The 24,373-nt window shown below is 35.0% G+C and overlaps 1 protein-coding gene across 3 annotated transcripts in view; it reads right to left on the bottom strand.

The window, feature by feature from the left end:
* Nucleotides 1-24,373, bottom strand: part of ZNF644 (zinc finger protein 644) — a 123,732-nt gene that overhangs the window by 3,021 nt on the left and 96,338 nt on the right. Inside the window, exons 3-4 of one of the 3 annotated variants that reach the window (XM_006830969.1) lie at nucleotides 20,413-23,447; nucleotides 19,636-20,235 (exon numbers count right to left, since the gene is read on the bottom strand). The exons of the other annotated variants lie outside the window; for them this stretch is intronic. Coding sequence (XP_006831032.1) covers nucleotides 19,636-20,235; nucleotides 20,413-23,447 — 3,635 coding nt within the window. The remainder of the gene's footprint in view (nucleotides 1-19,635; nucleotides 20,236-20,412; nucleotides 23,448-24,373) is intronic. 3 annotated transcript variants of the gene reach the window in all.

Genomic DNA, 24,373 nt, shown 5'->3' with positions numbered 1-24,373 from the left:
AGACTTAACATTTCTAGTATATTTCCAAATATACAAACATGCATATATTTCTAAAGAGATTAGACCACCTAAATCAAGTTAGGAAAACTCTGCATTCATTTGTCCATTCCTTGAAGCATGCACTTCCTTGGAGTAGATTCACTAGTAGTAGTGAGATATCTGCATACTTTTCCTATATATATATATATATTTTCTTTCAAATAATATGTTAACTCTTCTTTGTTTCCAGGCAATTATTACTTTTTATTTAGATCATACAATTAAGTTTTCATTTAATTACGACTCATTAAGTAGGTCTCACATACTTTTGAAAATTTATTAGGGGAATATCAACAATGTAATAAAAATATAATGAAAACCCAATTTTCAAAGTAATTCATTTTGAATTTATAATAAAAATAGTTCTTTAAAAAGCATTCTGACCCTACATTTGAAAAAGCAATTTCATTTTTAAATTCAGATTGTATTGCATGTATATATATGTGAGTGTAATTTTACTAGAAAGTAAAATATAAATGATCGCATATAGCAAGTTTCCAGATGGACTGGAGGCTTAATGCTAACTATTCTTGACATTTTTGGCATATTTCATTTTCTCCTTAGTTTATTTTGAAAACATGATTAAAATGGAAAAAAGTAAAAATGTTTATATTAAGACAGACCAAAATTGTAATGCTATATAGAAATTGCTCATTATTTTCTTTTTCTTCACACTTATCCTTAAAATGTGATTTAATAAAGGAAAATAAAGATTATTTGATAGGAATAGATAGGACGTAACATTTTAATGATTGTCTTTGAATAGTTACACCATTACTTTACATCAATGGATGACAGTAATTCAGGGTGCTGCTGGTCAATTAGCAGAAAAGAGACGCTAAGAATTTATCCCTAGGGATATGAGGGGGAGGGATATAAATGTAACAGAGGAGTTACCGAAATGACTTCTCTTCTGTTACTTGACATGTGAAATCTGGAAAAACTCTAGGTAAGAGAGAATAGGAACTGACTATTCAATGATTCTGTGAAATGAGTTGCTCAAAGTCCAGATTCCAAAAGAATAGATGCTACTATCAAAAAACCAGTAAGCATAGTTCCTTACAGTAGTCAAGTGGCATTGCTAACAGAAATATCATATAGAAAATTAACAACTAGAGAATCCTAAATCTCATTCAAACCACTGCTTTAAGCCTCCTATTTGAAAGTATAATCTAGGCCCTGCTCAAATCTTTCTCTGCTCGTCCTCAGAAGAAGAGTCTAAAAAGTAAAGAACTACTGGAAGTTAGGTATTAAAGAATGGCTACTTCAAAGCTAAACAATCGAAGTCTAGAATATAAAAAGCTCATTAGTTATCTCAGTCAAGTGTCTGGCGCATAGTAGGAACTCAGCAAATACTCCTGGAGGAAAAATAAAGGAACCTTTGACATTATGACAACTTATGAATGGAAATCTGTTCTATTGATACGTAGGATACGCAGCATCATTTGTTTAAAAAGAATATGGTCACACTTAAATTCTTCAATATCCTAGATAAAAATCAAATCCCTAAGCAATCTGGCTTATGTGTAATGAACGAGAAAGCAAAACTAGGCTCTTCACAACCTTTAAGAAGAGTGAGGTATCACATATCTTTATAACCAGCACCTTCTCTCTCCTAATTGCTTTGGAGAGCAGTTTGTACTGAAGTGGATTTTAAGCAATTCATGGACTAGAAGTACATAGTTCAGGGTACTCAAAGAGCTAAATGCTACTAGATGTCCACTACTCTTACCCTACATATAAGATAAACCACAGATGATCTCTATTCCTTGGAACAGAGCAAGCATTTGGTATCATGAGATTACAGGTAGAATCTTACTTTGATGAGCTTGCTGGTTGTCAATACTATTCAAACTTCTTTTAAATTGTCAAATACTATTCAAGCTCCTTTCAAAATGCAAATAAATTACTACAGGATACAAATGGAAAACATCATAATAATCCTTTAAAAATATGCTCACAGAATGCTAATATTAAGTGTGTAAAGAAATTGAACAAGAAGGGTAGAAGATGGTGAGGCAGGACAAAGAATGCTTTTATCAGTCACAAAGCACGTAAAATATACTTATATGCTATAATACTTCAAAAGTAAAACTGGACATGTTTACCCTAAGTACAGTAATGTTTTTTACTTTTCTTTAATGGGGAAAAAAAGAGAATTATTTTCTAAATTCTGTTATTACACAAATCCTAGAGACTACAGTTAGGCTGTTTTATGAATGATCTTATCTAAATTTTAGATGAAAATGTCATCGTTTTTACAGTAATTAATATTTGAAGGTATGGGAAGTAGGACAATTACACAAACGAGTAAAATGACACTCTCTAGTACCCAGCACTCCAAGTTAAAGTTAAAGAAGCTCATGCATTGAGAATCCTTTGAAACTTGTCCATAAGGAAAGATATTAAAATCTGGGACTAGTAATTGTACACCACAGTCCTCAGTGTCTTCACATCTCCACCATCCTATCTAAATTTCTTATCTTCCCCACCTTAAATTTGGTTTATTATTTTTTAGCAGGTGAAATATAAATACATTTTACAGGAACTAAGTTTTTTCTAAAACTAACTTCCACTCTGCAATATTACCCACACATTTTAGAAAAATCTGTAAAAAAAAAAAAAAAAGTATTTAACATATTATTAATATACACATAAAGGAGACATACATATGATACCCTGTAAATAAAAAAGATGATATACACAAAATGTTTCACTAAGTGAAAAAGATGATGAGCAAATATGTCTATTATATAAAATGTTACTTAACAGATTTCATTATATTTAAATGAAAAAAACAGTTGTATTATGGGCTATGCCAGGAGTCAGTGGCACATTAAAAGCAGAAGATCATTAACAGATTCAATTTTAGTACCATGGGGCTTCACCAATATTTGTAATAAATAGGTAAAAGTTTAAGAAAGTTGTTTATATGAACCATCAGCCAGCTAGATTACTTCGTTACACAAAGCCTTTCTATGTAATAGAATTTTATTTGCTCATTGTCGAGAACAAAACACCTTTTTCCCTTTCCAAAGTATTTTAAATCTGTTAACATTGTTTCTTTACTGAAATTTACAGAAAATATTAGATTAGCTTTAGAAGTTCTTCATTTTCTTCTTCTTAATAATTGCTTCTTTAGAAAGAAAGAGAACCAATCATCTTCTAAGATTCCTATGGGGTGGTAGAAAGTGTTAGGTGAGCCATTAGATCTTTTTTTTTTTTTTAATTATTTTAAGTAGTCTGATTTACAAAGAATCTAAACTGCTAGTGGGAATATTCTACTTTTAAGGTGAAGGACTTGAGCTATAAGGTCATACACAAAAACTTAAGAAAAAACGTAACACTAAAACTGCTAGCTGTTTTGATCAAATATACACACTAGAGAGAAATACAACAGACTTTATGAACCCTCAAGAAGAAACTCACACTGCTATAAAATGCAATTATGACAACAACACATACACATCTAAAGCACTAAATAAGTATACCACATATAAAAATTCAAGTCTATTTTCTAAGACATTAGTTAGTATTACACACAGAAAATAAAAACTGTTACTTTTGGCTCTAACATTTTAAAGTGGAATCCTTTTGTTCTTTCCACCTTTCTACATGATATAGAACAATTATTTCAACAAATTTCATTTTCTTTGTTTCCTTCATTACACAAATGACCTTAGCGAATGAAGATAAACTTGAAAAGCAAACAAAGTATGAAGCTTCTGTGATAAAGCTGTTGTTGTGCTGTGACATGGAGTCGGTTCCGACTCACAGCGACCCTGTACAGGGTTTCTGAGGCTGTAAATCTTTACAGGAGCAGAACGCCTCATCTTTCTCCTACGGAACAGTCGGTAGTTTTGAACTTCTGACTGTGAGTTTCACATCCCAGTTCGTAACCACTATACTACCAGAGCTCCTATGTGATAAAATAGCATGCCATAAATAAATTAGCATTCATTCACAAATATTTTTATTTGCAATCATTTTTAACTGGCTATAAGGAGCTCTGGTGGCCTAGTGGTTACGAGTTAGGTTGTTAACCTCAAGATTAGCAGTTCAAAACTACCAGCACTTCTGCAGGAGAAGGATGAAGCTTTCTGTTCCTGTAAAGATTTACAGTCTCAGAAACCCTATATAGGGTTGCAATGAGTTGGAATTGACTCCTTGGCACATAATCACCACCACCATTAGTTAATTGCTCCATTTAGTCTATTTCATTCTTAACTGGTTGTTGGCACTCCTAGGGGGTAGGTGTAAAAGTTAACATAAAGATCTATTATTCTCATTTAAGTTAAGTGACCCTGTGCATAAAGTTTCTTAGCAGTAGCTGCTGGGTTTGACCTGCCAACCTTATGATTAGCACTCCAGTGCTTATCCTACAGCGCCACACCAGAACTCCATTTTTCTCATTGTTGTTGCTAAGTGCTGTGGAGCCAGTTCCAACTCATGGAGACCCTGCAGAGCGTTTCCAAGGAATGGCTGATGAGTTTGAGCAGCCAACTTTGCCGTTCAAACTGACCTTGTAGTCTGGCACATTAATACCCCAAATAAGAAGCACAATATAGCCCTATTAGAGGCAGTGGAGAATTACCTAATAAGCAAGGTAATCAGGGGCTTCCTGCTAAGTACCATTGAGTTGGTTTCTGAGTAGGGGCTGGTGGGTTTAAACTGACAACCTTGTGGCTAGCAGTTAAGTGTTAATCCTACAGTGCCACACCATGGCAAGTAAGCATGGGCTTATTTGTGCTTATTTACTAATTTGTAGTAAACAATTTCATATTGGTTTCCCCAAATCTCTAATGTGGTGGAAAGCCCTGTTTACTGGGTATTGTGTTCCATTCAGGGAGTGTAAATTTTAAAAGAGGCTTTGATTCTGTAGAAGGTGCTATGGGGTTTGAGAGAGAACGACATGCCAGCCACACCTAGATGCAAAATCTTTAAATGTGGTGAAATTGTTAACTATAGACTAGTAAGTAGGCACAAGTGAAGTATGCCCATGTTTACCATTCTTACTGGGTAATCTGACACTGATTTGAAGGACTAAGCTTGTTTTCTCCATTTAGTTGGCTTATATACTACTATGTAGCAGCTATGGCTACAATTTAGGAAGATAAGGACAAGGATGACATAAACATAAACTCATTTCTAGTTACTGCCACTAATCCTTCAAAGTTTATAATGGACTATACAAGTTAGCAGAGTGGTTACGAATCGGGCTGTGAACCTCAATGTCAGCAGTTCGAAACTACGAGCGGTTCAGCAGGAGAAAGATGAGGCGTTCTGCTCCCATAGCCTCGGAAACCCTGTGCAGGGTTGCTATGAGTCATAGCGACTCCACGGTACTTAACAACAACAACAATACAAGTTTCTATGGGGTTCTGTAGGATTATACACTGGACAGCAAACCTCAAGGTCAGCGGTTCAAACCTACCAGCCACTCCTCAGAAACCCTATACAGGATCCCTATGAGTCAGAATCAACTCGACAGCACTAACAACAACAAATCCAAGTCTCTAAGGTACTCAAGAGCTGAGAGAAGCTGCAACTAAACTTGGTGGGTTTTTTTTTTTTTCTTTTCTTTTTAAGAACTATGTTAGCTTTGATAAAACAGGGATGGGGGGTTTAATTTGTAGAGCAGTTCAACTCTCACTTCTTCAGTTTATGCCATTTGCAAATAGTGCCTACTAGGCCAGCTTCATGGACATGTAATCTGTACAGAGGCTAGTGTTACTCACACTTGGTTTAAGGTTCCACTGTTGGGAATCTTGAAATTCTTAATAATTTTGAACAAGGGGTACCACATTTTCAGTTTGCACCAAGACTACAAATTATACATAAGGCTGTTCTCAATTCCATCTCTGAATCTCTTGACCCATAAAAAATAGCTCAGAACTGCTACAAGCCCATTAAAACTGGAAAGGGCTTTCAAACTACCAATACCAATCCCTTGTTTCCAGTTACAGTCTCATATTATTATTCTCAAAGATGTGTATATAAAACAATATATATGTTTTATTAGTATCAAAAACAATGCTCTCCTTCCAATGTGGAATTAAACATCACATATACAATTAGTAAACTCTCAAGTGTTTGCTGTCAACATCGTTTTCCATGATAACATTATTCTAAAATCTAACACTTTTTCAGTTATAAGTAACTTTCAGGAGTCCCAGTGGTCCAATGGTTAAAGCACTTAGTGGCAAGCTAAAACGTTGGCAGTTCAATCCTACTACCTGCTCTATGATAGAAAGATGTGGTAGTCTGCTTCCATAAAGATTACAGCCTTAGAAACCCTATAGGACAGGTCTATCCTATCTTACAGGGGCACTGAGTCACAATCGATTAGACAGTAACAAGTTTGATTTTTTTGTTTTAAGTAACTTTAATAATATTTCAAGTTTTCATTCCCATTAACTTAAATGCAGTGGTGTGGTGGCTATGTGTTGTGGAGTCGGTTCCTACTCATAGTGACCCTGTACAGGGTTTCCGAGGCTGTAAATCTTTGCAGGAGCAGAATGCCTCATCTTTCTCCCGCAGAACAGCTGGTAGTTTTGAAGTGCTGACCTTGCAGTTCACAGCCCCATTTGTATCCACTAGGCTACCAGAGCTCCTTAAACGCAGTTGTTGTTGTTGTTAAGTGCTGTCGAGTCAGTTCCGACCCATAGCGACCCTGTACAGGGTTTCCGAGGGTGTAAATCTTTACGGGAGTAGAAAGCCTCAATCTTTCTCCCGCGGAACGGCTGGTAGTTTCGAACCGCTGACCTTAAGGTTCGCAGCCCGATTCGTAACCACTACGCTACCAGAGCTCCTTAGTTACCCCAAAATCAAACAATAATCAGTGGCAAAGTCCGTATTATGCTTCCCATAACATTTTACCTAGAAACTAAAATCCAAACAGTCTAAAAGGCAAATTTCCTTTGCTTTATCACTATTAGGTTTACGGTATTAGTATAGAACAGACAGCTAGCTTGATTTTGGCCTTATAAAGTAGGAGGCTGTGTGAATGTAAGCAAAATACCTTATATGCTTCATTTAAAGAAACAGTTAAAGAACAAATGAGCATAGCCTTTAAATCTGGGTCTAGTCAGAAGCAAAAATACATTCAAAAAGCCTCTGCTACTAGTTGTTGTTGTTAAGTGCCATTGAGTCAGCACTGTATGGTGTTTCTGAGGAGCAGGTGGTGAGCTTGAATCACTGACTTTGTGGTTCAAAGCGACCTTGGGGTCCAGCGCAATAACCCACAGTACTACACCAGGACTCCATGCTACTAGAAGAGGGATGATTAATAAAATATTTTGAGGAAGCATTATCCAGATATAAAGGAAAATGGTAAACATAAATATGCTACTTTAAAATGTCTATTGATATTACCGTTACATTTTTATAGACAGAAAAAATAAAAGCAGGTTCATTTTACCAGCTTTTCAAAAGCTAAAAGCTAACAATATTCGCTCTTTCGGAAGGCCATGTGCCACAAGTTGCTTACTGGTCTGTTAAGAATTAGTGAGGGAGCAAATACATTACTTCTTCATGTTAACAAGTAGAAAAAGGAAGCCAAACATTTAAATCTTACCTTTCAAAATAAGTTGGACTAGTATGCTGTTTACTGAACACTTGTTACCAATATGAACTAACTGTGGAAGAATAAGACAAATCTAAAATTGGGTTAAATGTTTAAAAATATAACCACAAGTCTTCTGAAAGCCACTTTTGTTTAGGATCACCTGAGTATAATCACATCCTTGCCCTCTAAAAATTTCAGTATTTCCAAAATAATCACTTCATATGTAGTAGGAATAATCCAATAATTGTTCTTCATCACAGAGTTAGTTGAGGACACCATCACCTTATTTTAAATTTTCCTTTAAATTACATATTCATGTTCAACTGAAACTAAATATGGCTCATAATAATTACACAATGCCACAGTCTATGGTCACAATGGATCTGATTTTGGCTTCCGGATTCTGGAGTACTTTATATATTCTACTTAAACTTTAAATCACCAAACATGAATGCTGGCCAAGTAGGTTCAGTTATAACTAACTTTCTGCTAAGTCCACAAATATGTATTTTAAAATTAGAAAGCAAGAATTAGCCTCAGTTCTCAGATTCTAGATACAAAATTCATAAATTATATTCTTCCACATCTTGAAAAAGTGAGGAACCACCATCTACAACAAGTCTTAACTTCCAAAAGAGAACATCCAGGGAATCCCTGGGTGGTACAAACGGCTAAGCACTTGACTACCAACTCGAACCTACCTAGAGGTGCTTTGGAATACCGGCCTGATGATCTGCTTCTGAACACCTTATGGAGCACAGTTCTACTCTGACACACATAGTGTCGCCATGATTCAGCATTGACTCAACACCAACCTGGATTGATTTATTATTTTCATGCATTCACTTTTAAAGCAGATCAACATGTTTGGCCAGCAACATGCCTCATTGCTGCATCTTAATCCAGATGCATCTTAATCCAAATTAAAAACAGCCATCACAAAAATTCATGTTAGAATAGAAATCAGAGCAAACACAAACACTGCAACTGAGGACATACAGACACCGTTGTTGTTAAGTGCCATCGAGTCACCTCTGACTCATATCAAATTTGTATATGATTTCCAAGGAGCAGCTATTGGGTTTGAACCACATACTGATCCTACAGTCTACACCAGGACTCCAAAAAGACATTAAATACAGACAAATATCTCCAAACATAAAAATTCAGGTTAACTCAAGCTTTTTCATTAAGCAAAACAAAACCCAAAATTAGCAAATAACAAAACCAAAGAGAATGCCAGAAAGCTAGTTAAGGCTTTCATGAGGAACAAGATGTTGACCAAGAAAAGATAATCAACCAAAATGAATTACTAAATTTCATAACCAATGACAAACAAAATGTAGTATATATCTTTATAACCTCCATGATAGTGCAAAACTCTTAAACTCTGTTCTCCTAAAAACAAATTTACTTATTCAGTAGGTGTGGTTACTTGTTTTGATATAGTGGGGAGCTGGGTGATGAGGTTTTGCTAGATAAATGTCAAGGAGAGGAGACCGGCAGTATGGCAGTAGATTCACACTAGCAGTAATCATTCTCCCAATAGCCACAATTTAAAACCTTGAGCCATCTGTCTCTTTCCCCTATTTTATTTTTTGACTTCTAGCTAATCTAGTCCTATTTATTTCACTTTCATAGTATCCTTATAGCTAGAAGCCCTACTCCTTTATAGCCTACTGTCATTGCTCTCAATGACCTTACCTTCAATTTCTTCCCCTTGCCAGCAAAATCACTTAATTTTTGTTTAAAAGGCAGTTTTAAAAGCTTTACCCAAAGTCCTAAAAAATCTTTAATGGCTCTCACTTACAAAATTAACTCCAATATCTTAAACTACCATTCTATGTCCTCTACCTGAGCAACCTCTTGGCTCTTTTCTTCTTTCACTTTCTAATATTTTCCATAAAATTTCCACATGGTCCATGTTGCTTCCTCCTTCCATAATGCTTCTTCTTTCCCCTCGCCAATGCCCATTTCCACTTCAGTTATTCTTCTGAGAACAAATTAAATACTACTTCTAAAAGCACTGTTGGGTTCTCGTCAAGCTGAGAGTAGCCAAGGTGGCACAGTAGTTAAGTGATCAGCTGCTAACCGAAAGGTCAGAGGTTAGAACCCAACAGTCACTCCGCAGGAGAAAGATGTGATTAGTTTGCTTCTGGAAAGATTTACAGCTTAGAAACTCTGTGAGGCAGTTCTACTCTGTCCTCCAAAGCTGCTGAGTCAGAATAAATTCAATGGAAATGGATAGTCAAGCTGAAACTACTCTGCTCTTCCTCCTTCTGAATTGCCAGTGTTTTATATATACCTCTTTAAAGACACTAATTTGTCTTGTATTGCAACTATATACAAATGGGCTTTTAATATATTTTAAGATTCAATTTAACACTACAGCATTTAGCACACAGCACAATACATTAAACAGAGTGGGTATGAAAAAAAAAAAACTTGTTGAAGCAGTGAGTAAATCTGTCCTTGATCTTTTAGTATTTTGTGCAAATAGCCAGATACATAGGTATCCATAATGGTGAACAACTGTGGTGGTGATGGTTATGTACTATGGATCAATTAATGAGTGATTAGATGATTTGTTGTTGTTATGTGCCGTGGAGTCAGTTCTGACTCATAGCGACCCTGTACAGGGTTTCCGAGGCTATAAATCTTTACGGGAGCAGAAAGCCTCATCTTTCTCCCGCGGAACAGCTGGCAGTTTCGAACTGCTGACCTTGCGGTTCGCAGTCAGATTCGTAACCACTACGCTACCAGAGCATTAGGGGGCTTCAAAGGATCTGTGGAAAATGGAATGAAAAGATAATGGAAATTTTTCACTAACTTCTTGACGACCCCCATAATTTCCTCTATTACTTCACAAGGAAGAAATACGAATAATATTTTGGAAACAGTACTATCAAATGATTAGGATAAAAACAAGTTTGACACTTAAAAGACTAGATTTCTATTACCTAGAAAATATTCTCAACTTCAATAATTGATAATCTTGCCAATCCTAAATAAATGACATGCTTTTGTGCAAATATCTAAATATATCCAAAGTCCTGGTGTGATGCTAATGTGCTGGACTACAAGGTTGGTTTGAACCACAAGGGCAGCAAGTAGTTCAAGCTCACCAGCCGCTCCTCAGAAATCCTCGGAAACAGGGTTGCTGAGTCGGAAACGACTTAATGACACTTACCAACAACATAAATATATCCAGATACACATCAGCTCCTAATGAAAATCAAATCCCCTGGGAAGCACAAAGCCTGGCAATCTGCTTTTAAAAAGCCATAGCCACTGAAAACTCTATGGAATACAGCTCTGCTTTGGAACACATGGGAAACCATATCGACTCCACAGTAACTGGTTAATAAAGAACAATGCTAAAAAAAATGTAGAACCTATCACTCAGTATTAACAGAGACTGTAGTACCTATATATTGCTGTTGTTGTTGTTAAGGGCACTCAAGTTAGTTCTGACTCATAGCGACCCTGTGTATGGTTTCCAAGAAGTGGCAGGTAGGTTGTAGTTAGCAGTTCTGTGCTATCATACAGCACCACACCAGGACTCCAGTACCCAGAAAATACAGAAACCCATATTTCATTGTCTCAAGGATAACTTTCAAAAATACTAGTTTGGCTAGGCCATGTCATTTATTTAAAAATATCCTTCAATGATTTAATATTTTAGTAAAGCATCTTAAAACATTTTAATCTCTTCTTTACAGAATTTACAGAATTACCATCTTTCCAAATAGCTATAACTGAATGTCTTAGAACCCCTCTGGGCCTACACTATGTCCTTCTGTTTTCTGGAATGTTCTACTCCATCTCTACTTTCCTAAAACTCTACTCGTCCCTCAAGTTTAGTACAATTGTATTTACACTCCACTAGATCATAATTATGTTCATGCAGCTAGAGTACATGGTCATCTTTGTAGCCTTGGGGACTACTACAATCATTATACAATACTAGAAACTCAAAAAACTTTTGCTGAAATGAATAAAATTTTTCTTCAACTATCCAGTTTTTTTCTTTCTTTTGTAAAAAAATATTAACAAGAAACATAACAACAGGAAATACATTTTCTTTCTTTCCCTTTCTCTTTTTAAGGCTCTATTTAACAGACATGACAAATAATAAAGGTAGCAGAAAAAAAAAAAACCCATTTTAGTCCCCAGTTCTTGAAAGGATAAATACAATAAACACCTTCAATACAATAAACACCCGGAACTCTAAGCACTTGCAGTCACTATATCATCTGATTATACATATGCTCTCACACAGTTCTTTCATTTTCATTGTTTTAAATGTGCTGCTAACAGTGTGTATATGCTCTTTGATTACAGATATGTGTTTCATATTTCTCTCCCATTCTATACAGAGCCCTGTCTGGAAGTATTAATAATGTATTTGTTTTGAGTAGAAGCAATTTTTTTTTTGTCTTTTAGAGTTTAATTTTAATAGGAAGATTAAAAGTTAGCACTTACACTCTTTTCAGGCTGAATGGAGCACTATAAAAGCATACAATTTCTTTTAAGAACCAATATCATAGAAATATTACAAAGACGCTGCAGAGACATTCATGAAAGGGAAATTAATTGAATGAATTACGTGGGAAACTTTCACCACACTTCTCCTTTTTTTTTTTTTTGTAAGCCTCTATCATAGCAGAAAGTGTTCCCATAGCACTTCCAATAACATAAGAATTACCTTTCTAGTGGCTTATACACTCACCCAGCACCTGGTACAGTGTTATATATTCATTAGCGTTTGTTACAGGCCTCTATAGCCAATTATATCATTAAAACTGAAAAGAGGTAAAAGAACCTATTTAGTAACACACAATCTACGATTCCACTTAAAAGTGGATACTATGAAAAAGAAAACACTGAATTTACTGAAAAAGAACATGTATACCCCTTGGAAACCCTCTACAGGGTCACTATGGGTTGGAATCGACTGGACAGCACTTAACATACACATACTGATTGAAAGGCTCTAGCATGCAGTTTTTAAACTACTTTTTCTCATTGCAAAAATCATTACTTGTGATGGGTAAGTCATTTGTTTTTACTGTAGAATAGCAATAATTGTGTTTTACTTCAAAAACATTATCAAGGGAGTATCCTGAAGATGAAATGAGTATCATCAAAGTTAAAGTAAAACACAAGGTCTTTATTACCTGTCACCTGTCCCCTAAAATAGGCATGCACATCTAAAAAATTTTTTCATGCTTTAATTTTATTTAGTAACTGCAAAATTCCCAACTTACTTTAAATGCTGAAAGCTGGCATTTGGTCATCTGCTACCAAAACAGTGCTGTGATTTCCTAAGATTTTATTATTGCTGGTCCCAGTACCAGCTTTTAGGAAAAAGTGTCACATAGGGGCAATGTTTTTCAGTCTGTGGGTAGTGACTTCTAAATGGGAAGTAAAATCAATTTACTAGGTGAGCACCATTGATTTTCTAACAAAAAAGAGCAGAAAATATTACACATCTCATTCAGTTCAAGTGAAAGAGAGAGGGAGTGATTGAGTGTGTGTGTGTGGTGAGTGCGTATCTATACGGTCAACAAATAAAATGGTGTTCCAATAAAAATGATGAACATAAACATTATGTCTCCTACTTTACAAGGGATAACAGAATGCTATGTACCACAGAGAAGCACTGCGTAAACATGCATTAGCTTACTAATATATTTTCCTTTCACAACATTCCGTCTGCTCCCTGACCTAAGCTGTTTGTTTCTCTTTCCTAACCTATTAGAAGCTTACTCTTACTTTGACAACAGCTCCCGCCCCCAATTGCAGGCAAAGTTGGTAGAATACAACTTGCTTTAAATAATTTTACATGTTTCAGAAATCTTAAAAACCAGGGTTACCATGCAATTCACTGCTCAATCCAGGGCACTTATGAGAGTGACAGGCATTTTAATAGACTCTGACAACAGGCCTCAACTAGAGTACATGATCACTCTATTAATAACTTATAAAAGTATTTATTATTAAACATGAAATATTCAATATTTAAAATGGAAAGTCAAAAATCATCTAATATGAACTTTGTAAATTATTAAAAACTTCCTTGGCTTGTAACAAAAATTATATAATGTTCTTAAGTTAAACTGTTAAGAAATTAACTGGAAAAAAAATTAAATGAGCATCAATCAACCTAAAGCAAACAAAATCTGAAAAAGTTTACCAATAATACAGACTAACCGAAATAAATTCTTGAATTAAGTCTATCTTGAATTTAGCTTTGTTGTTGTTAAGTGCCATTGAGTCAATTCCAACCCATAACAACACTGTATAGGGTTTTCCGAGGATAAGCTGGCGAACTTGAACCTCCGACTTTGCATTTCAAGTGGCTTTGCAATCTGGCGCATTAACCCAATGAGCCACACCAGGACTCCTGAATTTATCTTGTAGAATATAAAATCACCTTTAAGCAAAGATTCATTAGAAGAAATTTTTAAAAAGCAGCTTCATAAATTATCCTTAACTAGAAGGCACATGAAAATGCCTTAAAACAATTTTACCTAAACCTGCCACAAGGAAGATAAACTGTGTCAACTCTGAAAAAACTTTCAATCTGTAAAATGTATCCTTTTTTGACAATTAAACTCTGTCCCAAGTATGGCTGTCTCTTCTCTGTTTACAATTCCAATGCTTTCTATATCAGTTTCTTTTATTAAAATTAGGGATGATGTTGTATTTAATGACCACATGGATTAGTTTTAATAGCAAGCAGTTCTCCTATGTTAAACTCCTCTAATTCTTAAAAAAAAAAAAAACCCTGAAAGGATTCTTTAGGGCCCTTGATTTCCAGTTGTGTTCTTTCTGCTTCATTTTTATTTTGGCATCTCCCCTTTCTCTATTTTAAGCCAGAGGAACTGTTCACAGATGATAGGCTTCAGAGGGGTAAGCAAAGCATATACAGAAAAAATTTTACCTCTGGATGGATAAATGTAAGTTTTTGGGAAGGGGTCCACATATTTTCATAAAACTCTCAAAGGGGTCAGTGACCCCAAAAAGAGATTAGGAACTAATTTATCAGATGTATTTCAGTCACCAGTAAACAGAAATTTGTATAATCAGTATACTTTTTAGCCTGTTTAAGGTAGCTGAAGAGAGATTAATTACAAGAAATACTTCTCCTCAAAAGGCAACATTTTTAGAGACAGCCAGGAGCTGGTGGCTTCTTACAAATGCTTGAAAGTTAATCCTATCAGAGATAACCAAACAAGCCTTTCCCTCTTGTACAGGGGTATCCTTAAGATTGTCTCTTCAAGATTAGAACATAGAATTAAAAGTCATGTGAATGAAAACTGCATGATTTTTGAACACAGGTAACAGACATGTTTTTGGAGGCTCTACTCATTCTAGCTTTGTGATATACTTGAATTAAGATAAGTGGTTTGTTTGTTTTTTTTTTAATGAAATAGAACTGAACTTATGAAAACAGCATCTACATACACAGAAAAAGTAAAGTATGAATTAATGAATCCCTTTTCCTAATTCTGTGGAACTCTCTGAGACCAAAGGCTGGGAACCACTGCTTTACACCAGTGAAGAGAATAAACATGCATAGTTTATAAATATAACAAACTTCTCCATTTGTAAAACAAAGGACATTAATAAAGCTAGATAAAATGTCTTCATTGGCATGGATAAATAACAAAGACATCTCTGTATAGCTCTACTAGTCAAAATGATTTTCAATATCCGGGGGAACTGTTTCAGAATATCCAAGGAAGGAGAGCAGGAGGTTTTTATCAAAAGTGGGCATGAAGTGTGGAAATCAGTACCATAGACTTTCTTCAGCTTTTTATTTCCCTTCCCTTTGCCCTACGACTATCAAGCACATACTTTTAGTTTTCTAGCACTTCTGATGTTTTGGTTAGTATTAACTAATTAATAAATAACATTCCCTTTTTCACTGATGCCCTAGAATAGATCCCTACTTATCCTACATTACTTCTCTATCTAGTAATACAGTTTTTTTAGATAATTAAGTGCTATTAGACTATGGGTGTGCCATATGATAAGCATTGCAAACCACAAAGGTCTGCATTTTGAGTCAGCCAGTTGCTCCTCAGGAGAAAAGATGAAGCTTTCTGCTCCCTCAAAGATGTAAAAGCCTTGGAAACCCTATACAGGGTTGCCATGAGTTGGAACCCACTTGATGACATTTAACAAGAACAAAATTAGACTATACCCTTGGGTCAAAAGGGTTATTATTAGTTATTCACAAACAATTTAATCTTAAGTTTTCAAAGATTTGCCAGATGAGGTAAAGCATTGTTTTTTTTTAATGGAATAATAATAGTCTGGAGAGATCTGCCTCACTGCCTATTTAGGCAGTCCACGTGAGGAGTCAGAAGTCTAGTCCAAGCCTGACACTCTCAGGGGTCCCTGTTCTTTTCTTCCTCACTGGACCTTCATCTACTCAGTCTTTACCATAACGCATTTTACTTAAATTCAACTTCATTGTAATGTTTTACAATGCTTTCCTAGCATATCAAATGCACTCAAAAGACATCAGTATATGATAAACAGTGATTTAAAACAAAAGCTTAGGCTAAGACTGTTCTGATTGGAATTTTGACTTTGCTATTTATTAACTGCATATATTTGGGAAAATTGCAAAAGTCCTATGCTAGTTTCCTATAAAATGGAGAAAACTATAGTACCTACAACTCATACTGTTCTTATGAGAATTAAAATTATGTAAGCAAACTACATAGCAAAGTGCTTGACAAAAATGTTCAACAAGTTAGTGGCTATGATAATCATGATTTCCTGTTTTCTACAGTCTCTGAGTTTCAACTGTCCTCCTGCCTCTAATGTCTATAAACACTTTTCAAGCCTGATGAACATGTAAATTATATAGAGATTATAATCCCACAAAAGAAGGATTAATCCAGTAATATAAAACTCCTCACCCTCCCTTCTTCCACTTATTATAAATGGTTAGCAGTCATCCTTGTTCATTCGTTATCAAGTCAGGAGATAAAGCAAAGAAGCAGAAGACACTAGTATGAACACAAGTGTTCATTGTTGGCAAGAACATATTAGATGTAAGTCATAAGAAGATACAAGGAAGAACACAAAAGTTGGGAATAAAAGTAGAAGAAAGCAGAGGGCAGTGATCTAAAAGAGCAAGAGAAATAAAAAAGGTTGACAGAGGAGAATTTTAGAGAAAAGGATTTATGTAGATCTATTTAGAAAGATGGTATAAGATGTAAAAGAAAGGGGTTTGCTGAAAGCAGAATAGCCTGAATGGCTATAAACAAAAGAGCAAAGCATTTTGCAGGGTTTAAGAAGCGATAGGTAGTACATGAGTAAGCTAATCAAATTTTCACAAACTGAAGAGATATCTGCGAGGCTGGGCTAAACCAACCAAAAATAACACAGAAATGTGCATGTTAACACTTAAATATAGTTTAGGGGCATTAAAAGAAATATCTGTTCAGTTGTAAACATGGGCCATTATTAAGGCTTGCCCCGCCCCTTCAAAGATCTGATCTACAGACTAATAAAAACTTAGTTTGCTTAGTTTTCTAGTCAGTTCTATATACCTAAAATTTCACAATTTCCTTCCCTAATAAAATATTTCTTCATGCTAGGACTACAATCTTTTTTTTTTTTTTCCACCAAAGAGTAAGAGAGGTGTCTTACTGGAATATATTGACAAAAATATATTTAAAAATAAAAAATAGTGTAATTTAAAAAACAATGGGAATAATGTAAAAGTTCCACACCTCTGTTGGGTTATTTTCTGCCCCGAAATAAATTCAGTAAGAGCCAAATGAAAAACAGTTAGCTTAAAATTATATCTAATAGTTTACAAGTTGCTGAAAATTAATGTATATCCAGACTCAACTGCTGCTTATCAAAGAATGCTATGAATATCATCTGAATTAGCACCAGTCTGGTGAGGAAAAACGTGTATTGCATCAGACAGTCTTGCTGTGATATCTGTTCAAACATACCTGAACCAGTCAAAAGTCCAGCACTCTTCTTTCGTGCATAAGCGCGTAAGTGGTTGGACAGGCTAACAGCACTTGTAAACGTCGTATTGCAATGCACACATGTTCTAAGCTTCACAGGCATACCTATCATTCAAAAGAAAACTATAATCCAGTTCTACTTCAAAAAGTGAAATTTTCTTAGCTTAAAGTGTGTAGAAAAGTACCACAATAAAGATGGCTTAAAAAAAACGGTCATTGAATTAGTTTAAGGAGGAGGAATTAGTTTGTAGTTAGTATTTAGAGTTATACGATGCTCTTTGGAAAGGTGGAAAAGGAGTGGCTTGAACCTCGGCATCCCTCTGGATTTAACATTTACTATCACTTTCTTGCAGATTTCTGTGTTACGCAGATTATTTCCTAAACCTAAAATACAATCCTATGATTTGAATAGCACAGTTCTATTAAGAAGTTTTAAGCTGTACAACATTACCAATAAAAAAATTAAAAAGTCTAGTTGACAAAGTGGTAATTAAAGTGTTTTATCCACAAAACCGTAAAAGGCTCAATACTAAATTAGGCTTTCTGATGAAGGCTGGGAGAAAAGGTGGTAAAACACACCACTGAACAGCTGTTAGACACAACATTTTATTCAGGGCATTTTATGTTCATTACTCTGAATGCGCAATCAATAATGAAAGTTAATGATTTGAAGTTTTTTGCTAAAATCTTTGTGCTACATAAATGATCAACAAGCTTACATCTTAGTCATCACAGAAAAAGACACGTTGAGACAATAATCAACTCCTTACTTCTCAGACAACCCTCATCCCCCAAACACATTTTAATTGGTTTCATCAACATTATTGCAATGGCTACACCTATGTTTTCCTTCGCTGAAGTGTACTACATCTTGATCAACGCAGCTGACACATTTTCCATATATTTTGTCTTATGAAAAATATTTAAAACAACTGACACTGAAAATTTCATACAAAAGGTACAACTCTCTTAACCAGAAGCCCATACAAGATAAACTGCTTTCCAGACCACTTACAATACACAAAGGAATCTTTCCTAAAACCAAAACTGATATTTGGGACATCCCAATGCCTGTACAAAGAAAGCACGTCAACATTACTTTACAGTTAATTGTATTTATTACTAATCCAATGGCCAATTACTATTACTTTAGACACATTCACCTGGGTTCTATCTAATCATTAGACCATCTATGTTAATGTTCAACATTTTGCATTTTCAACCTCCAAAAGAAACTTATATCAAGACCCTTAAAATTCTTCTAATCTAAGAGTATAAATCAGACTTAGCAACATCAAAGTCTGCCACAGCATTTACCAATATATATGAAATAGTCCTTTGAAAAGGGAAAACTATTGGCTTACAAGCACTAAGCTATCCATTCTGTTCCATGAGAACACTACTGTAAATTATAAAATCAGACAAATACATTTTATACTCACAATAGTTCTCCAAAACCAAACTATCCCACAATACAATGAGGAATTGAAGAAAGAGAAGTTTCTTTGAGTTAATCACAACACACAACAGAGACTACTCCATTCAGTTGAAAGAGTCTGTTTAGTTTTACCTAAGCAGTAGCAAAACCAATAGTTAAATCTTGAAAACATTATCATTTTAGAGAATTGGGGGGGGGGGGGGGGGATTTTAGTTTGCCTTTTCAGTAAGTCTGTACTTTTTTTTTTAATGCTACACTTCTAAACGTCAACCCTCCCATGCATAAAACCATCCCCAGCCACAGCAAATTTCATGTTTACAGATCAGTTTTTTCCTTTTATTCTCTCACCTTATAGTTTGACTAAGAATTGAGGCACACAGAACTCAGTGCTGATGAGCATCAACTGAGTTATAAAGAAATAATAATAAAATAACCAATTCTGTGCTCTGTAAAAAAAAACAGCAGCTTAAATAAAAACATCCACAAAAGTTATTGTTTTTTACAAATTTCCCGTTACAGTAAAGATAATATAAACTTTGATTAAATTACATATTCTAAGATGCTCATAAACATCCTCTTACCTGAGTGCATAGTCAAGTCCATTCTTTGTGGTTGGTACATCAACGGACTATCTTCATTTAATGGAAGTACACATTTCTGAACAAATCTCTTTCTTGCAGTTTGATTATGAATCTTTTGAGGAGAAAGAACAGAATTCCTTTCTTCTCCCATCCTTTTATTTTTAAGAAGTTCTATCAGTGTCAGAGACTTTCTTCCACTAGACAGTTCTGGTTTTGTTTCATCATATTCATTTAAGAAACTCAGCCCATCTTCCTCTGATGCAGACACTGATACAGCTTCAGTCTTTAGGCCATTATGGTATGCTTCAAGAGGTATAACATTTGGGGATAAAAAGTCATCACTTGATGAAAATTTTTGAGCTACAAATGGTCTGGGAATAATACGGCGACTGTTCAATGCCTTTAAGATTTTTTCATATTTTTCTTCATTTTGCATCATCTCATTCAGAACACAGATTGGAGATTTGTGAGCATCCCATTTGGTCTTTCCCAGTCTTTTCAGGTGGCCTCTCACATGATTTGATAATCCAATTTTAGTATCAAACCAACCGCCACACAGTTGACAAGTGTGTTCAGAAGTGGTTTCAGACTTCTCTATAGCTAAAAAAAAAAAAAAGTTTAACAGTAATATCAGAATTTTTTATAAACTGCCCACCCTAAACCAATTACCTATGAAATAAGACATATTATTCTAATTAAGAACGGTATTCAAACAAAATCCTAATTATCCTCTGAATTTGAATAAACATATTAGCCCAAATTATTCATACAACTTACCTTTTCTGACTCGCTTAACAGGTGTTCCTGTACCAGTCCTTTTGAAATGCTGCATTTTGTCACTTGTGGCTATTTGTTCTGGTGACACAACATGACGCGCTTCATAGCTTAATCCTGCTCTGTGAAGATGTCCCCGAACATGATTTGATAAGCCAACACCTGTTTCAAATGTTGCTGGGCAGTAAGGACAAGATTTCTTCTCAAGAGACAATTCAGACCAATGAAAAACAGAACTATGCTTTGACAATGAAGTTTCTGCGTTTTCTAAATGCTGAGGATCCTGTATCTCACTCAAAAAGTTATTAGTTTCTGCATCTTCATAATATTCAAAATAAAAGCCATCATTCTGATCATAACTAAGAGTAGTATTTTCTCCAGGTTCTTGACCCTCTACCTTGCTTTTAAATAGAGGGAATAAGTTTACATGTTCTTGATTAATATCATTATAGGTTTCTTCTTCTATAGTTTGTGTAGTGTAGTCACCTAGCTCAACATTATCCCAAGAACTTTCATCTTCTGTTTCATAGCTATCTTTCTTTTCAGCAGAGTTAAGTTTTTGCAAAACAACAACTGTCATTTTATGCAAAAAATCTGGATAGCTATCCAAGTCTTCTTCTCCAACAGAGCTTTCCTTTTTAGATTCCTTAGCTACTCTCTTTACAGCTACACGCCTATGCTCTTTGAAATTTTCTGGCCTTTTGGTGTCAGAGTTATGAGAATCCGAAATTAAACTATCACTGTGAGAATTACTTGATGATGAAAACAGATGTAAAGAATTTAATGAACTACCTTCTTTTTTAAAATGTAGAGGATATGATTCACCTGATTTTTTGATCGTCCTGTAGTTTTCATATTTATGTCTATATAAATAGCTGCTATTTGTCTTGACGTTGGTTTTTTCTTTTGCTGCTTGATGTAAATACTTAGCTTTTTGGTCAACGCTGTTTTTATTCGTAACAGTCTTATGAGAATTGTTTTGATTGCACACATTTACACCTGACTGGGCGATACTTTTCCGAGCTTTTTGTATTCTGTGTGGCCGCTTATGGAATTTTGAAAAATTACTTGATTGTGAAGCTGATCCAAATGTTCGTTTTACATCTTGTTTTAGAGCAGAGTTCTTTGGAAATGTGGATAACTGTTGTTTAATTAATGGTTTAGTACTAACAATATCTATAGGTTCTTCAAGGATATCACTTTTTCTTTTGTCAAGTCCAAGAGGACTACCAAATGATTCAGTGCATGATGATGAATGTAGGTATTCCATGTGTTTTTTAAAAATACTTCTGGCTGAAGTAGTAAAAGGACACATCTTGCATATGTAGGCAGTTGATTTTTTGGATGACCCTGTAACAGAGACTTTCATGAATGTCTTTTTTTGCGTTTTTCTCTGGGCTATATCAGAACTGACTATGGGGCATTTTACCACTGCTCCGTGGGCAATGCCTCGGTGGCATTCCAATTCATTTTCTGTCACTGCCATGAAGTTACACTCTTCACAACAGTAGTACCTTTTATCTTTTTCATGGGTTTTAGCATGTTGCACAAATGTTTTAGGGCAATTGGTACCAAACACACACTGAGGGCACTGTAATCGGGCATTCCTTCCTTCATCCTGAAGTTCTTTCAATTCACGAATTTCCTCCATCAACTTCTGTCTTCTTTCTTGGTGAATAATCATGTGCTTTAAAAGTGAGTTGCGGTCTCGAAAAGTCCGTCCACATTCTCTACAAGCATACGGTCTTGGGACATTTAAATGACGAAAGTGACTATTCCCATCTAAATGATACATCATATGCCTGTGGAGGTGCTTCTTCTCCCTAAAATTCACATTGCACTTTGTACAGGGGTAGAATGATGGCTCTTCGGTGCTGAAAGTAGCAGGTGACTCGGAATCACTCTCTTCACATTTCTTTTTTAAAGAATTTGAAAGAAAAGTGCTAGTATGGACAGGTGAACTGTCTTCTTCACACTTATCTGGGTTATATATTAGATGTTGAAAACCTTCCACAGATTCCAAGTCTTCATCAGTTGATTCAGGCTTCACTTTTGATAATGCATATTTCTGTGAGTCTATTGCTTGTAGTTCTTCATTTTGTTCCAGAAAGTCTACTTCTAGCATTTTGGATTTATTGGGTATACAATTAGAATCACTAAAGCAATCCTCAGTATAACGAGTTATCTTGCTTACATCCATTTTCCGTTTTCTCTTTTTTTCTAGACCTACTTTAGAGTGAACTGGGCCTTTATCTACTGTATCTTCATTAGTCATAAGAAATTGAATGAACTCTTTTTGGGGGTCCCAGTTTGTATCATTTTCTGACCTAAATTCATCTGTACCTGAGGCAGCTCCTGTTAATGTATTGACACAATCATCTTTTACCAATAAATCTTCACTATTCTCACCCACCTCTACTTGATTTATTAAAGTGCTATCTGACTTTATACTACTCCCTACTGAATTCTGAATGTCACAACCAACGGAAGCAGAGGTAGGTAGTTTTTTAATGGAATGAGTTGGATTCTTAGCATGTGCTACATCTGGTAACAAAAATAAAACTTGGTGCTGACTTGCTTTCTGTGGTGAAGACAGCTGAAGATCAGCTGCCACCTTCAAAGTTGAACAAGATTCGGTTGATGGCTGGTCCACAGGCTGTCCAGTGGTTAATGCAACACTGCCTTTATTCATATTGGAAGTCTTAGTTAAGGAGGAGTGTGAAACTGGTCCATTAACAACAGCTCCTTTAGGCAAGATACAGTTTTCACTAGAAACAGTAGGAGCACCAGCATGTATAAACAGAGTAGACTGGCCTCCGCTTAAGGCTTTTTCAGATGTGTCCTTCGACAGTTCTTCAGACAGAGTCAACGTATTGTTTTTCTGAAATGATGTTTGACAATCTTTTGGTTTATGAACTCCACTTTCTTTCTCCAAGATAAAATTGTTGCCATCTACAAGTTCTTCTTTAGCACCAGTAATATCGGTGTTTATCTTCATATCATCCATATTGTTGGCAAGTCCATTTAATACATTTAGTCTAGAAAATGGAAAAAACAATTTTAGATTTGAATGAAAAAAGAAAATACTATTAGATTGTGCACAGAGAGTTTGAAAGTACATATTTGTTATTAATTTTCCATTTTTCATATTGAGATTCAAATACTTTTCTTGGAATAAAGACAGCTGAAAAATGAAAACATTTTAAAAGTGTGACAAAGGATAGTTTTTTTCTTTGTGCTAGGTGACAACAACCCAATATTGCATGTGTACAAAATGTCTAGAGAAAAGCAAACATAAACTCATATATACTCATACATAGATACACACACACACACACATAACACACCTATATACATGCATATTCATTTATATGCTACAGAGGAAGAAAACTTGAAAACCTCCTAAGAATACAGATTTACAATAAAAAGGAAATTATTTCACTTAAGCAGGTTTATTATTTATCTAAATTACAGATAATACAGAGAAGAGTGTTGCAACTTGAAAGTTCACTCCTGAAGGAAGGCAACAGAAAACTTTTCAGTGAAGAATTTTATTTGAATGACATATACTATCAATATAAATGACTTATTACATAGCAATGATTTTATTTAAAATATTTAAAAAAATATTTTGCTCTTAATGACATTTTAACTTTCTCCTAAAATTCTACCAATTAAATATAATAGTATTTTACTCATAGGGGCTCACTAATTGCTTATTCAGATTATCCTGAATTCTAAATTGGTAAAGTTGCTTTAAACTTTTGCACCTAGGGCCCAAAACTCTAGGCATTCTCTGGGGTAGGATAGTTTCTCCATTTATAATCTGACACTCTTGTAAGCCTAAAACATTTTATGATGAAACACCATAAATGCATGCTAAACTTTTAATTAATCCATATAAAATATAGATGACGTTTTCAAAAGCATTTTAAACAATATATTTAATCATTATGGCAGCACA

The sequence above is a fragment of the Chrysochloris asiatica genome, unplaced genomic scaffold (assembly GCF_000296735.1).
Source record: "Chrysochloris asiatica unplaced genomic scaffold, ChrAsi1.0 scaffold00002, whole genome shotgun sequence".
Taxonomy (NCBI): domain Eukaryota; kingdom Metazoa; phylum Chordata; class Mammalia; order Afrosoricida; family Chrysochloridae; genus Chrysochloris; species Chrysochloris asiatica.
Note: the sequence above shows the minus strand (reverse complement) of the source record. Positions and strands in the feature narration are given on the sequence as shown.